The sequence below is a fragment of the Nerophis lumbriciformis genome, linkage group LG19 (assembly GCF_033978685.3).
Source record: "Nerophis lumbriciformis linkage group LG19, RoL_Nlum_v2.1, whole genome shotgun sequence".
NCBI lineage: Eukaryota > Metazoa > Chordata > Actinopteri > Syngnathiformes > Syngnathidae > Nerophis > Nerophis lumbriciformis.
The window spans coordinates 19,057,291-19,071,624 of NC_084566.2; the positions used below are offsets into that span (position 1 = coordinate 19,057,291).

Here is a 14,334-nt window from a genome sequence, read left to right on the forward strand (position 1 = left end):
AGACATCTTATAAGTAGACGCAGCATTGGTTGCTGTGACGTGAGAAATTTGGCCGCCATCTTGAAGTGGTGATGAGGAGCCGGCGAGCAGCCTAAACTGACAGTTGAAAGGTAGAAAACAAAGATGCCGGGCTGGTGTTCAGCGTTTTCCTGCTCAAATGAGCGGACTGTTGAAAATAGGAATCGGGGGATTACTTTTCACAAGTGAGATTTAACATTAACGTACTATTGGTTGTATTTTATGAAAATAATATTACCACAGAGTTGAGAAGGATCAAAGATCTTCAATATATGTATGTGAAAATCACAAAGAAATATTCTGGGGGAGGATGACCCCCCTACAGGGGTTTGGTTTACAAACTTTCAGCCCCACCTAAAACAAAATTCACCAGCCACTACTGATTATGATGCATTCTCATTTTAGGCAAAGTATAAGACAATACTTTCTTAACAGTATAATTGTAACCAGGAATCGGTCTTCAAGTAACAATATTCAAATACTAACATTGTTGGGTTAAACAGAATTTGGTTTTATTCTGAATCCAGTGAAACAGATTGGTGGTTTTAGCTGATATGAAGACTTTCAGGTGTTTATATATGTTTAAGTATTTGGCAGACGCTTTTATCCAAAGCGACTTACATAAAATAATACATATAAAACAATCACTGCAAACATTATCATTTAAGGGAAGAATGTAATAGAAAATATCAATACAAAGTGTCAAGACAGAATCAACTCTCTGCTGCTGAAGCAACAGAGATACAGTCTATAGGTCCCTAAGATATATAGATATCTAATGTATTCATACATTGTTTATGTAGGATACACGCATATGTATATATAACCTAATCATATTGTTTCTTCAACTTAAAAATAGCTTACCGTTTTTTTCCCCCTTCTCTGGGATTATATTCCCAGTTTTGATCTCGGACGTCTGGTCACTTAAGCGTATAAGAATATTATATTACTGTTAAGCAAACTATGAATAATAAAACACGCCAAAACATGTGTCTGTTATCATAGCTACACGTATGACAAAAAGGGGGGGTGAAAATCAGTGGTATTCAGTGAGGTAAAATGAATTAAATGCGCTGACAGTTCATTGCTCCTGCCAAATTAATTGCACTGAGTGGAGCGGATCACCACTCCAAGATGGCGGCCACGCGCCTCGTCTGCGCCAGTAGGCAGTAGCGCTCTATGCTGCGTCTACTTATAAGATGTCTATGGTTATAACGTTAGCAGTGAGTTTGCAGCCTCACTGATTTAACTACACAGCAAATAAAAGTCACGTTACTTAGCCAATAAACGTTATCTTACATTCAAAACTTACCCTTCTTTGTGCAACTTCAAATGTCGAACGAAGTTTGAAGTTGTTGCGTCTCCGTCTGTAATATTCGAACTGCGTGATTTGCATACGGCAATTCGTTTTTTGTTGACCAAGTCGTAGTTTTTATACCCGAACGAAACCAACTTTAACATAATTGTTTATCACTGGCACGTTCTTGGACAACTCTTGTTCATTGGTTGTCCTGCAATTTGATTGGATGAATGCTGTGTGATGAAAACAACGTAAATCTAATTTGATTGGCTGTTGTACTGAGCGCACACCAGCTGACAGGAACAACACGCTGATAGACAGACGAAGAAAATGAAAAATACGGAGCGCTCCCAAATAACTTTTTAAGCTTTGGATTTTGGGGAAAGTGGCAAGTCATGTCAAGTCAAAAGGCTCAAGTCCAAGTGAAGTCACAAGTCATTGATGTTAAAGTCTAAGTCGAGTTGCAAGTCTCTTTACATTTTGTCAAGTCGAGTCTAAAGTCATCAAATTCATGACTCGAGTCTGACTCGAGTCCAAGTCATGTGACTCGAGTCCACACCTCTGGTTTCTGACACACGTGTTTCGGGCTGGCTGCTCCGAAAACAAACCCTACCCACTCTGCTTTGTTCCTCGTCTGAGCTGCTGTGACGTAAATTTCCGCAATAACTTGTATAACACTCAAAAGCGCAGATTTCGACCATTGAAATACTTTCCATAGTTCAAGACCTACGGTCATTTAAAAACAACACTGCACATCATAACGACGGTGACAGTTTTGATGTTAAAGGTTTAAAAAAATTATGTAGAACGTCCGGCGGGCCGGGTTGAAAATCATAACGGGACGCATGTAGCCCACGGGCCGTATTTTGCGCAGGTCAGTGCCAAAGCCAAGGGGGAGGGAGAAGTGGAAGAGGGGAGGGGGAGGAGGGAGAATTTGAATTGAGTCTATGTCTCCCAGCTGGCTTGGGAACGCCTTGGGATCCTCTGTGAGGAGCTTAACAAAGGGGCTTCGGAGAGGGAAGTATGAGTTTCTTTGTGGCTGCTGCCCCCACGACACGGCCTTGGATAAGCGGAAGAAGATAGATGAATGGATTATTTTAATCAGAAGTCACATAGTTACAGGTATATAATATTGCATATTAATAGTTTGCGTGCCTTTGGGTAGGCGTAGGGTTATTTGCAACTTAGCCACAACAAACATCTTGAATGTGACCACTCTTAAATCTGCTTGCATAAACCCTTCGATCAGTCTTCATCGACACTTTTCCTCTGCAAAAAATCAGTTTTCCTTTACACTGTGTTTCAAATTATTATGCAAATTGGATTTAAGAGTCAAAAACATTTATTTGTTTGTTTTTCCATTAAATGAATGGATGGTATTATGACTCAAGGCTCTGTAGATCATTGACATCAATCTCAGACACCTGTGATAAATAGTCTCCCAGGGTGAGCCCAATCAAAGGAAAACTGCGTGGAAGTAATGTTCCACATTATTAAGCAGGTTTCAGGTTTCAAGTGATATGGGGAAGAAAAACGATCTCTGCTGCTGAAAAGCGTAAGATAGTACACTACCTTGCTCAGGGTATGAAAACATTGGATATTTCCAAAAAACTTATGCGTGATAATCGTTTGTGCAGATAAAGGCAACATTTAAAAAGTCTCTGCCAGACAACTTGATCGGATTAAGAGAGAAGCTGCTAAAAGGCCATTGCAAAGCAGCAAATAGGTATTTGAAGTCGCTGGTGCCTCTGGAGTCCCATGAACCTCAAGGTGTAGGATCCTCAAGAAGTTTGCAAATGTGCTTAAAGCTAATATTCGGCCACCCCTAAACAATGCTCACAAGCAGAAATGGTTGGAGTGGGCTCAGGAATACATGAAGACTAATTTTCAAACAGTTTTGTTTACCGATGAGTGCCATGCAACCCTAGATGGCCCAGATGGCTGGAGCAGCGGATGGTTGGTGAATGGCCACAATGTCCCAACAAGGCTGAGACGGCAGCAAGGGGGTGTGGGTGTCATGTTTTGGGCTGTAATCATGGGGAGAGAGCTGGTAGGTCCCTTTAGGGTCCCTGAGGGTGTGAAAATGACCTCTGCAAAGTATGTAGAGTTTCTGACTCGCCACTGTCCTCCATGGTACTAAAAGAAGAACCATACCTCCCGACAAAAATCATCTTCATGCGAGACAATGCCCCATATCATGCTGCAAAGAACACCACTGAGTCCCTGTCTGCTATTGGCATACAAGGAGAAAAACTGATGTTGTGGCCATATCCTCTCCTGACCTCAACCCTATTGAGAACCTCTGGAGCATCATCAAGCAAAAGATCTATGAGGTTGGGAGACAGTTCATATCCAAGCAGCAGCTCTGGGATGCTATTCTAACATCCTGCAAAGAAATTAAAGCTGAACCTGTCCAACTCACAAATTCAATGGATGTAAGGGTGATATCAAGCAAGGGGTCCTATATTAACATGTTACTCAGCCTGTTTGACCAAAAGTTATTTCAATCAAAAATATTTTATTTTATACGGTCTTATAATGCTACAAAGTCAACATGTGACCAATTTGAGTTCTTTACAGCCTATAAAATGTCTTGAAACGCTGTTGTGCTTAATAATTTGGAACAGTGGACTTTGAGTTATTTATTGTATTTATTTATCGTAAAAATACTGTTATCATTTCGAAATTTGTTCAATGAAATTTGAATTAATCTCTAACGGCTGATGATTTGAAAATTATACTGACTGACATTTGCATCAATTATTTATGAAAATTTGAGTAAAATGTACTTTGCATAATATTTTGGAACACAGTGTAGTTTTAACATGTGGGTCTTCTACCTCTGCTTCATTCTGTCAGGTCTGGATGTTCCCATGGATCTAACTGTAACAGCATCCACAGACAACACCATCACCCTTGTGTGGGGCATGGTACAGGGTCCCATTGACTTCTACAAAGTCACCTTTACATCTTCCTCGGGCTTGTCTACCGAGGTAATGAACAAGACTGATGAACACTTTCCATATAACCAGACATGTACCTTCAAATGAACATGCCGCCGTACACGTGTTATTGTAATTTACTTTCTGATCCAGCTGACCGTGCCTAAAAATGAAATCACCACCACTCTGACGGACCTGGAGCCCGGGACGGAATACACCATCACAGTGGCAGCCAGGAGAGGACGACAGCAGAGCAACGTGGCAACCATTGATGCCTTCACAGGTAAGAGCAGTGACTTAGGGTCCGGGTAATGTTCACATTTAAGCTCAAGTGAACCACACGGCACCAGAGTTCACTTGCAAAAGGACCGAGACCTACCTCTGTAGCAGTCTTAGTCCAATCATTTGGTGCACAACAGGGTTTGGATGATCACATTCACACTAGGAATGGGCGATATGGCCAAAAATCGAAATGTCTGTAAAAAACACAGATCCTTACAAGCCTGTTTTGCAGGTTTCCCTGCTCTTCAGGGGATTTTAAAATGAAATAGCCTCTGTGTTTTTTCCTGACCTAACGTATATTCCGCTCTACCCCGGTATTGAGCACTGTATAACGGATAAACCACAGAACCCTCGACTACATATATATACATATATATATATACTTTTAGTGGCCGATCGGTATTGGACCATCTTTATGAAAAAGTATGTGATTGATCATTGCTGATTAATGTCTATTAATGCCGATCACAAACATCCATCCTGTCTGGCTGACAAGCGGCTAGCAGCTAAATGTGTCTCCATACACAGTATGGGGCCGCTCCCCTGAACATATAATAATGACCTCCATTACGTAAAACAAATTGTATTTCTTAGTATCTTAAAGGGTAACTGAACCTTTTTTTACCTATCATTCACAATCTTTATTTGAGACAAGCACACATATGTTTTCCTTTTATATGCATTCAAACTCATAAACGCTAGCAAAAGCCAGCTAACAAAGGAGATAATAAGAATCGTTGTATTCTGTTTATAATGCTCTCCAAAAAATATCCATTAACGTTAGACGGCGTGGCGCAGTTGGGAGAGTGGCCGTGCCAGCAACCTGAGGGTTCCTGGTTCGATCCCCACCGTCTACCAACCTCGTCACGTCCGTTGTGTCCTTGAGCAAGACACTTCACCCTTGCTCCTGATGGGGCGTGATTAGGGCCTTGCATGGCAGCTCCCGCCATCAGTGTGTGAATTTGGAAATAGTGTTAAAGCGCTTTGAGTACCTTGAAGGTAGAAAAGCGCTTTACAAGTATAACCTATTTACCATTATATACACACTCTAAGAATATATATAATGTAGTAACAAGCACATTCATAATAACAGGTAATATCTAAGTGTTTTGGTCATTTTAAGGGGCAGTATTGATCATACTAATGTTGATGCATATTCTTAAAATTTTCAAGATCATTGACTGATTGAATTTTTGATCCCAATTATAATTATACTAAAACACAAGATAGTAACAATATTAATTAAATACCTAATGGGCAAAACCAACTTTTCCAACCTATTGGTAGCTGTTTTTGTGTATTTAGGATCTGCATAAGTCCTGAAAATTTAAAATTAAACCACGGAGGCATTGTGGGGATACAGTATTTATAAAACAATCTTGCTTTCCTTCAAACGAGCCGTATAGAATGTGCCCAATTTGTGACATTTTTCCCAATCTATGCTCTTGTTGTGGGGCAGACTGACTCGTACATGCTTATGCATTTTACACTGTTGCCATTTCTAATACAAATTAGCGTACCGTTCGAACTTATATCTGTTAGTAGATTCCATATGGAGCACTAAAAACTACAACATGGCTGACAGAGAGAAGAAGTGGAGCCACGTAAATACAACCACCCACAAAACGGTGCATCCTGAAGAGACGGTCAGAAAGCAGCTTGAAGATGATCTGTAAAACATAATCCATGCCACATTTTGACAAAAGAAACACAATTACATATTATGTAGATCATAAGGAAGTATTTTAAATGTGAAAATAAAAAGTCAGAATATGACTTCTTTAAATGATTTCCTACTATTAGCTCTGGTTTAAATCCTTTGGGGGTTTTTTTTGCCCTTAAAGTCCTCCCATATCTAGAAACCTATTTCCTGAGTTTGTAAACAATACCAACAACGACAAAATATATTTGTTAATAAAAAATATCAATCCAACCACTGTAGTATTGACCTTTTACAGACACTATACTGTACTGTACTACACTGGTATCATTATTGGCGATATTTGTGTAGATATCTGTTATATTCAAGAGCTATAGCTTAGCCGTTAACGGTTACCATATCCACATATCTACAGTGTGTAGTGTAGCATGTTTAGCTATTCCTCGTCCTCCAGGGATGATACTTGTAAGAAACATAGTTTATTTGCCGCCATGGAGAAGAGGATTACTGACTCAGTGCTGTACTTTTAGCTTTTTCACCAGATGTTTTTTTGTAGTACAGAAAAAATGTTGTAGCAATATGAAGTGTCTTATATATTAACACTCAAAAAAGGTACACATGTGCCCTCATACATAGAAACACAATGCCATCGTAAGGCCACGCTCAATTAAACACAGAGAACATCCCTAAACTGTACTAGCACTGTTGCTGGGCTGGGTGATATGGATCAAAACTCTTATCCCGATATAGTTCGGCCCAAAAACTAACCCACAAATGGAAATATTCCTTGACGTAACTAAATATCTACACCAAGCCTTGTTTTTAAATTTTCAGGACTGACACAAAAACAGGTACCAACAAGTAAGAAAAGCAGGTTGTGCATAATATACACAGCTCTCAGCGTGAGTGATCAATCACTTGACCATTTGGTTATGGTTAGAGTTTAAATTTATTTCAAACATGCTATACAGATGGGCGAAGATTTGACTCTAGTTTTATGACATTTGTATGGATTTATTTTAGGAGCAAAATGCGATGAAAGGGTTGAAATCCCTTTTCACGCAAGTGCGACAGTTTTTTTTTTTTTAAGTCGCATGGTCTATATTTAGGCGCATTTGCGAGTAAATTTATCGCACCGTACAGCCCGGAGCGGCTTTTCACTGTGGAGGTACATTAGCCACGAGCTCTTTAGCGAGAATGCTAGATTGCATTAAGACCGCGTTTGTTTGCTTGTCACTCAAAAATTTGCAGGACACAGTCATAAACATGCATCGTCAGCCAAATGTATATAATTTATATCGCATATTGTCTACATTATGTAACCCGAGTTCACACCTGACCAAAATAACTCTACCGGCACAGCAAACACAGCTGATATGTCAAGTGGGAACCTAAAAAAAATATCCAGATATAGACAATATTTTGAGTAGTGTGTTGGTAGGGCGAGTCATACCTAAAAATAAATGCAAGACCTTCAGACAGCTTACAGAACCAATTAGTAGATCTCAACTTTTGGAGCCTGCTAATGATCTTGACTCACATACTTTATTTTCATGTTAATGTATGAATGCTTGGATTTCTTCAGACTGAGTCGCATAATCCATGGTCATTTCAGTCACATCCTAATCTTGCATTCTGGTGGATTCTGCTTCTTTGCTGCTCTGAAAATCCTCTTCATGACTCTTTTGGGCATCAAAATGATGGTTTCGGCAATCTTCTTCTCATCGCCATCATGGCCAGCGCCCTTGTCATCAACCTCTTCATCATCATGAACTTCATCATTCTGTGCAATCTGCAGAGCCGCTACTAACAACCCCTCAAATTATTGGGCATGAGGGGAGAGATGACAGCAGGATCAGGAGCGGAAAAAGTTAATTACGTGTCATCTTCTCATCGACTTTCACGACTTGCATTTCATTTTCTGCGCCTGAGAGAACTTGTGTTGAAGAAAAACATCAGATTTTGAATTTTAAATAAGAAGTAAATAGCAGTTAGATGTAAAACCTTTACTTTGACTGTAAAGTATATAGAAAGGTGCTTCCTGCTTCATGTTCTTTACCTTCATTACATCATCTGCTCTCCTTGTCATAAGTTCTGACAGAACATCTCTATCATCATCATATTCCACTTCCCATCATGACTTCATCTTATCATCACCAGCTGTATAATGGATTCTTCCATCAATCAAAGCCATTTCTTCACTTTTCGTGCCCTTGACCGTCTTGGACAGTTTACCATCCTGACTTTTGACTTTTAGGGATCAGGCCCGTCTCTCATCTATATTTATCTGAGGTGACCTCCGACTCAGTGCTGGTGGCGTGGAGCTCCCCGGCGCCGCCCGCCGACGTTTTCATCCTCAGTTACAGCTCCGCCGACGGAACCGACACCTCTAAGGTGACCCTGGACGGCTCCAAGACCAGGTCGCTGGTGCAGGGGCTTCTGCCCTCTACTCAGTACGACGTCAGCCTGATTACAATACAGGGAGACGCTACCTCTGAGCCAGTTACCGCATCACTTATGACAGGTGAGCAAAAAACGTTTGATGGATAAGTATCAGGCTGAGGGTATGCCTATGAGCTTCAAGCACACCTGTAAAGTGAAAACCATTACTCTTGAAGCTCATCAAGAGAATGCCAAGGGTGTGCAAAGCCGTAATCAGAGCAAAGGATGGCTATTTTGAAGAAACTACAATATAAAACGTGTTTTCAGTTATTTCACCTTTTGTGTTAAATCCATAACTCCACATGTGTTCATTCATAGTTTTGATGCCTTCAGTGACAATCTACAATGTATATAGTCATGAAAATTAAAAGAAAACACATTGAATGAGAAGGTGTGTCCAAACTTTTGGCCTGTACTGTATGTATATATTGCTTGCACAAAATTATACAAAATTGTTCTCGCATAAAATTATTCCTGTTTAAGAATAGCAAGTGTTATAAGTTATAAGTGTCATAATCTTATTCCCAAAGAAAGTTTCAGGTGTGTGACAAAAGTTAAAGTTAAAGTCTCAACGATTGTCACACACACACTGGGTGTGGTGAAATGTGTCCTCTGCATTAGACCCATCTCCATGTTCACCCCCTGGGAGGTGAGCAGTGAGCAGCAGCGTGCTCCGCACTCGAGAATCATTTGGTGATTTAACCCCCAATTCCAACCCTTGATGCTGAGTGCCAAGTAGGGAGGCAATGGGTCCCATTTTTTGTAGTATTTGGTATGACTCGGGGTTTAGAACTCACGACCAACCGATCTCAAGGCGGACACTCTAACCACTTTGATTATCGCAAAGTTACGTTCCAGACACCACAGTGGTGGGTGAATTTCCGCAAAGTAGAAATGCTATTTATTCGATGATTTACATGAATATTGTACGGAGCCCCTAAAGGGACATGGATGTTTTGCGAGATCTCGCAATACTTTTTGCGAGATCTCACAAAAGGTTTTTTTTCCTATGTCAGTGAACCGGAAGTAAAACAGACACAGCAATGGTGAACCGTAAGTGAAACAGACACAGCGATGGAGGAGCGGGAGCATGCCTACCCATCATCCGTGCTCTCTTGTGGGGCCACAATACAATTTGATGTCTTTATATGTTAGGCCAATACTAAAATAGAAATCAACAAACTTCTCCCACGGATGATGGGTAGGCTCCTCCATCGCTTTGTCTGTTTCACTTCCGGTTCACCATCGCTGTGTCTGTTTTACTTCCGGTTCACTGACATAGGAAAAAAACCTTTTGCGAGATCTCGCAAAAAGTATTTTTTTCCCTCCATGTCCCTCTAGGGCAGCGTTTCTCAAAGTGTGGGGCGCGCCCCACTGGTGGGGAATAGAGACATGACAGGTGGGGCGCGAGGAACGGGAGGAAGTTTCACTTTAAATTGTTTTTTTTAATTATTATATTCTTAGATTATTTTTTTTACTATGCTTTCATTTTCTATACACACTGTAAATCACTTTGTGATTCTGTCTGTGAAATCCGCTATATAAATAAATGGAAATTACCGGTACTTATTTTTACTGTAGGCTTTATATTTCTCGGTACGAGCGAAAGTTTGACAGACATAGCAACAGTAACTAATGGGGGCGGGGCTAAGCGGAACAAACTTTCGCGCGGATGGGTAGCAGGCTAATGTGTGGACCACAATTACACAAATATATACATTTGTGACTCGCACCTCAAAGGTCGTCGAGCCAGAGCCAGCGCCTGCAGAGAAACAAAAATCTGACGGGCACACACTGTGTCATTCACCGGGACACACTCGCGTCAAGGCAGCTCAGCCCCGAACTCAATGAGGTTTTAACATGTTGTGAGTGCGGTAAATTTGATCAAAACACGACCACTGAAAGTGCGACTGTTCTCTGCACTGTGTGAGGAAATGGGAGCTGATCATACAGCCGTGCTGTTTCACAGTGAAGCAAGGTGGCTCTCCTGGGGGAAAGTGCTGTCACTTTCCCTGTCTTGCAAATGCAAAGCTCCTCCTTTTTTTTTTGCAAAGATTGCAAAGTGGCACTTTTATTGTATTTATTATTGAACTTGATGCAAGTTATTTGATTTATTATTGAACTTGATGCAAGTTATAACACTTTTATTTATTTATTATTGAACTTGATGCAAGTTATAACACTTTTGTTTTATTTATTATTGAACTTGATGCAAGTTATAACACTTTTTTTGATTTATTATTGAACTTGATGCAAGTTATTTGATTTATTATTGAACTTGATGCAAGTTATAACACTTTTATTTGATTTATTATTGAACTTGATGCAAGTTATAACACTTTTTTTATTGAACTTGATGCAAGTTATAACACTTGTTTTATTTATTATTGAACTTGATGCAAGTTATAACACTTTTTTTGATTTATTATTGAACTTGATGCAAGTTATTTGATTTATTATTGAACTTGATGCAAGTTATAACACTTTTTTTGATTTATTATTGAACGTGATGCAAGTTATAACACTTTTTGATTTATTATTGAACTTGATGCAAGTTATAACACTTTTTTGATTTATTATTGAACTTGATGCAAGTTATAACACTTTTTTTGATTTATTATTGAACTTGATGCAAGTTATAACACTTTTATTTGATTTATTATTGAACTTGATGCAAGTTATAACACTTTTTTTGATTTATTATTGAACGTGATGCAAGTTATAACACTTTTTTTGATTTATTATTGAACTTGATGCAAGTTATAACAGTTTTTTTTATTTATTATTGAACGTGATGCAAGTTATAACACTTGCACAGTTATTTTATTTATTATTGAACTTAATGTTATTTTATGTTATTGAGTTCGAATGTATACAACTTGATGTTCAATAAATTTGAAAATGTTAAAGCTTGGCATTAGCGCTCTGTTGGGGCGATGGGGGCAGGTGGGGCTTGAAAACTTCCCCTTGTCCAAAGTGGGGGATGACAAAAAAAGTTTGAGAACCACTGCTCTAGGGGCTCCGTAATATTGTATGCATTTTGTATATTTTTTATAAACCCTTTACCTGCTGTTAATAAAATAGGAACTCATAAACACATGTCCCTTAACACTTTCTACACTTATGTAATTGTAACATATAAAATATTGGTACGCTAAAGAATATGCCACTGATGATGTTGAATCAGATGACACTGTCATGGTGGTAGCATGGAAGTGAAGAATAAAGTTATGGTGGGTCACACACCCAAACATTATTGACTTTTTTTACCTTTTTTTATGTAAGATTTTGTAATAGCAGCCAGTAAGTACACCGTAGCTAAGCTACCTTCTTTTATCAGAGAAATAAGGAGGTTGACCTTTTGTTTGACCGTATGCAGCTTCCTCCTGGGCTAAAATTCTGTGCCAGAAGCTTTGGAAGGCGCAGATCATTTGGACCACATCGTCGGGATTAAAATAAATGCAAATGTTCTCTGTAGAACAGAAACATAGCCAACATGGAGGTCGATTGTAGCAAACATAAGACTTGAGTTGGCTGAGCCAGTCAGCTGTCAGGAGGAAGAACATAGTGCTCTGCGATTGGTCTGTCATCAGTCAATAGTGTCCTGTGTAGGATTTCACTTAGGCAAATCAGTTTCACTACTGAATAGAATAGATAATTTTATAATACATGTTTCTAAAAATCCACGGTGCACTGAGATCGTACTAAGTGAACTGTAAAGTGGCGAGGGAACACCATATATGTGTTCATATTTGGATTGCAATGATAAGCAGCAGTATCGAACTAAAGTGGGGGTCAGCAACCCGCGGCTCGGGAGCCACATGCGGCTCTTTAGCACCGCCCTAGTGGCTCCCTGAAGCTTTTACAAAAATGTGTGAAAATGGAAAAAGATGAAACTAATTTATATTTTTCGTTTTACTATAGTTTCTGTAGGAGAACAAACATGACACAAACCTTAATTGTTAGAAATCCCACTGTTTATATTAAACATACTTCACTGATGAGAATATTTGACAAGTGCCGTTTTGTCCTACTAATTTCAGTGATCCTTGAACTCACCGTAGTTTTTTTACATGTACTACTTTCTCCGATGCTGCCACAGACACAAGTGTTTTATGCCACTTCTTATTTGTCTCATTTTGTCCACCAAACATTTTATGCTGTGCCTGAATGCACAAAGGTGAGCTTTGTTGATGTTATTGACTTGTAGGACTGTTAATCAGGCACATTTGGTCAATGCATGACAGCAAGCTAATTGGTGCTAACATGCTAAATAGGCTAGCTGTATGTACATATTGCATCATTATGCATCATTTGTTGGTATATTTGAGCTAATTTAATTTCCTTTACTTATGTCCTTTGTGTATTTAATTTATATTTGCATTTCTGTGTTGTTTGTGTGCCATGTTGTTCCAGACCACAGCAAATGTTACCCAGCTCGCAAAGATTGTAAAATCTATTAGAAGAAGACAGCATGGTGTTTCCTTAAACTTGGACACACACATCTATTCCTTTGGCCATTCTGAGCCAGTAATTTCCAGAAGTTATTTCATCCTGTGAGAAACCTCCATTTTACTAATGATTTCCAATGTTGCAAAAATGTGTAAAATAAAAATGAAAATACAACATTTCTGTCAACGAAGATTTGCGTCAGCCTTTGATAGTAGGCTAATATAGTTAATATAGACACTTACATCATGTTTTGCCTTCATTATAACACTTATATAAGGCTTTTAATTTTTGGAGGCTCCAGACAGATTGTTTATTTTTACTTTTGGTCCAATATGGCTCTTTCAACGTTTTGGGTTGCCGACCCCTGAACTAAAGGCTCTAGACCAATTTCCCAGTCGTCACACGTTATTTTTCTATTCATACTGTTTGTAAAAAGGTTTTGTGTTTAAGCAAAGTTATAGTATATTTGCTTCTTAAATTAAAACTGTTATGATATATGGCTAAGCTGAGTTGTCTTTGGATCATATTTTGATCAACAATGTCTTGATTCAAGAGTTTTTCACCCAGCACACACGTAGCTGCTTGCATTGAAAAAGGCAAGACAATTATATGATTGTTTTGTGGTAATTTCTAGTAAGATTTTTATTGTTAGAGTGTCCGCCCGGAGACTAGGAGGTTGTGAGTTCATAACAAAGACTACAAAAAATGGGTCCCATTACCTCCCTGCTTGGCACTCAGCATCAAGGGTTGGAATTGGGTGTTAAATCACCAAATGATTCCCGACCACGGCCCCCGCTGCTGCTCACTGCTCCCCTCACCTCCCAGGGGGTGAACATGGGGATGGGTCAAATGCAGAGGATAATTTCCCCACACCCGCAGTATTTTAACTTTTAAAAATACTGCTACATAGCAGCTGCTGTGTTATTATTTTGTGTTCCCTGACTCCTGTGCAATCTTCATTAATCATAAACAAGTTAAGCCATCATGCAAGTTTCACCTTTACCAGAGCAAACATATTTAGTAAGATAACCATGCCTGAATGGGCACAACTTCTTTTTGTATAAAAGCTGTGGGTTTTTTTCATCCATGTGGAAACTCACGAATTTCAAAGCCAGGAATTATAAATTACCTCCCTCTGCTCATGAATAATAGTCATTATTCTTTTGATTTGAAATGTTTCTCATAGGGGAGAGTGCTTTAATCTCCTCATTATCCACCTCTCTTACTTTCTTTTGTAC

General features: G+C 39.2%; 1 protein-coding gene across 6 annotated transcripts in view; it reads left to right on the forward strand.

Moving 5' to 3' along the window:
• Window positions 1-14,334, forward strand: part of tnr (tenascin R (restrictin, janusin)) — a 419,906-nt gene that overhangs the window by 334,153 nt on the left and 71,419 nt on the right. For 5 of the 6 annotated variants that reach the window (XM_061979400.2, XM_061979402.2, XM_061979403.2 and 2 more), the window contains 3 exons: window positions 4,178-4,311; window positions 4,414-4,543; window positions 8,460-8,726. In XM_061979400.2, the coding sequence (XP_061835384.2) occupies window positions 4,178-4,311; window positions 4,414-4,543; window positions 8,460-8,726 (531 nt within the window). The remainder of the gene's footprint in view (window positions 1-4,177; window positions 4,312-4,413; window positions 4,544-8,459; window positions 8,727-14,334) is intronic. The other variant, XM_061979405.2, reaches the window with a different exon arrangement.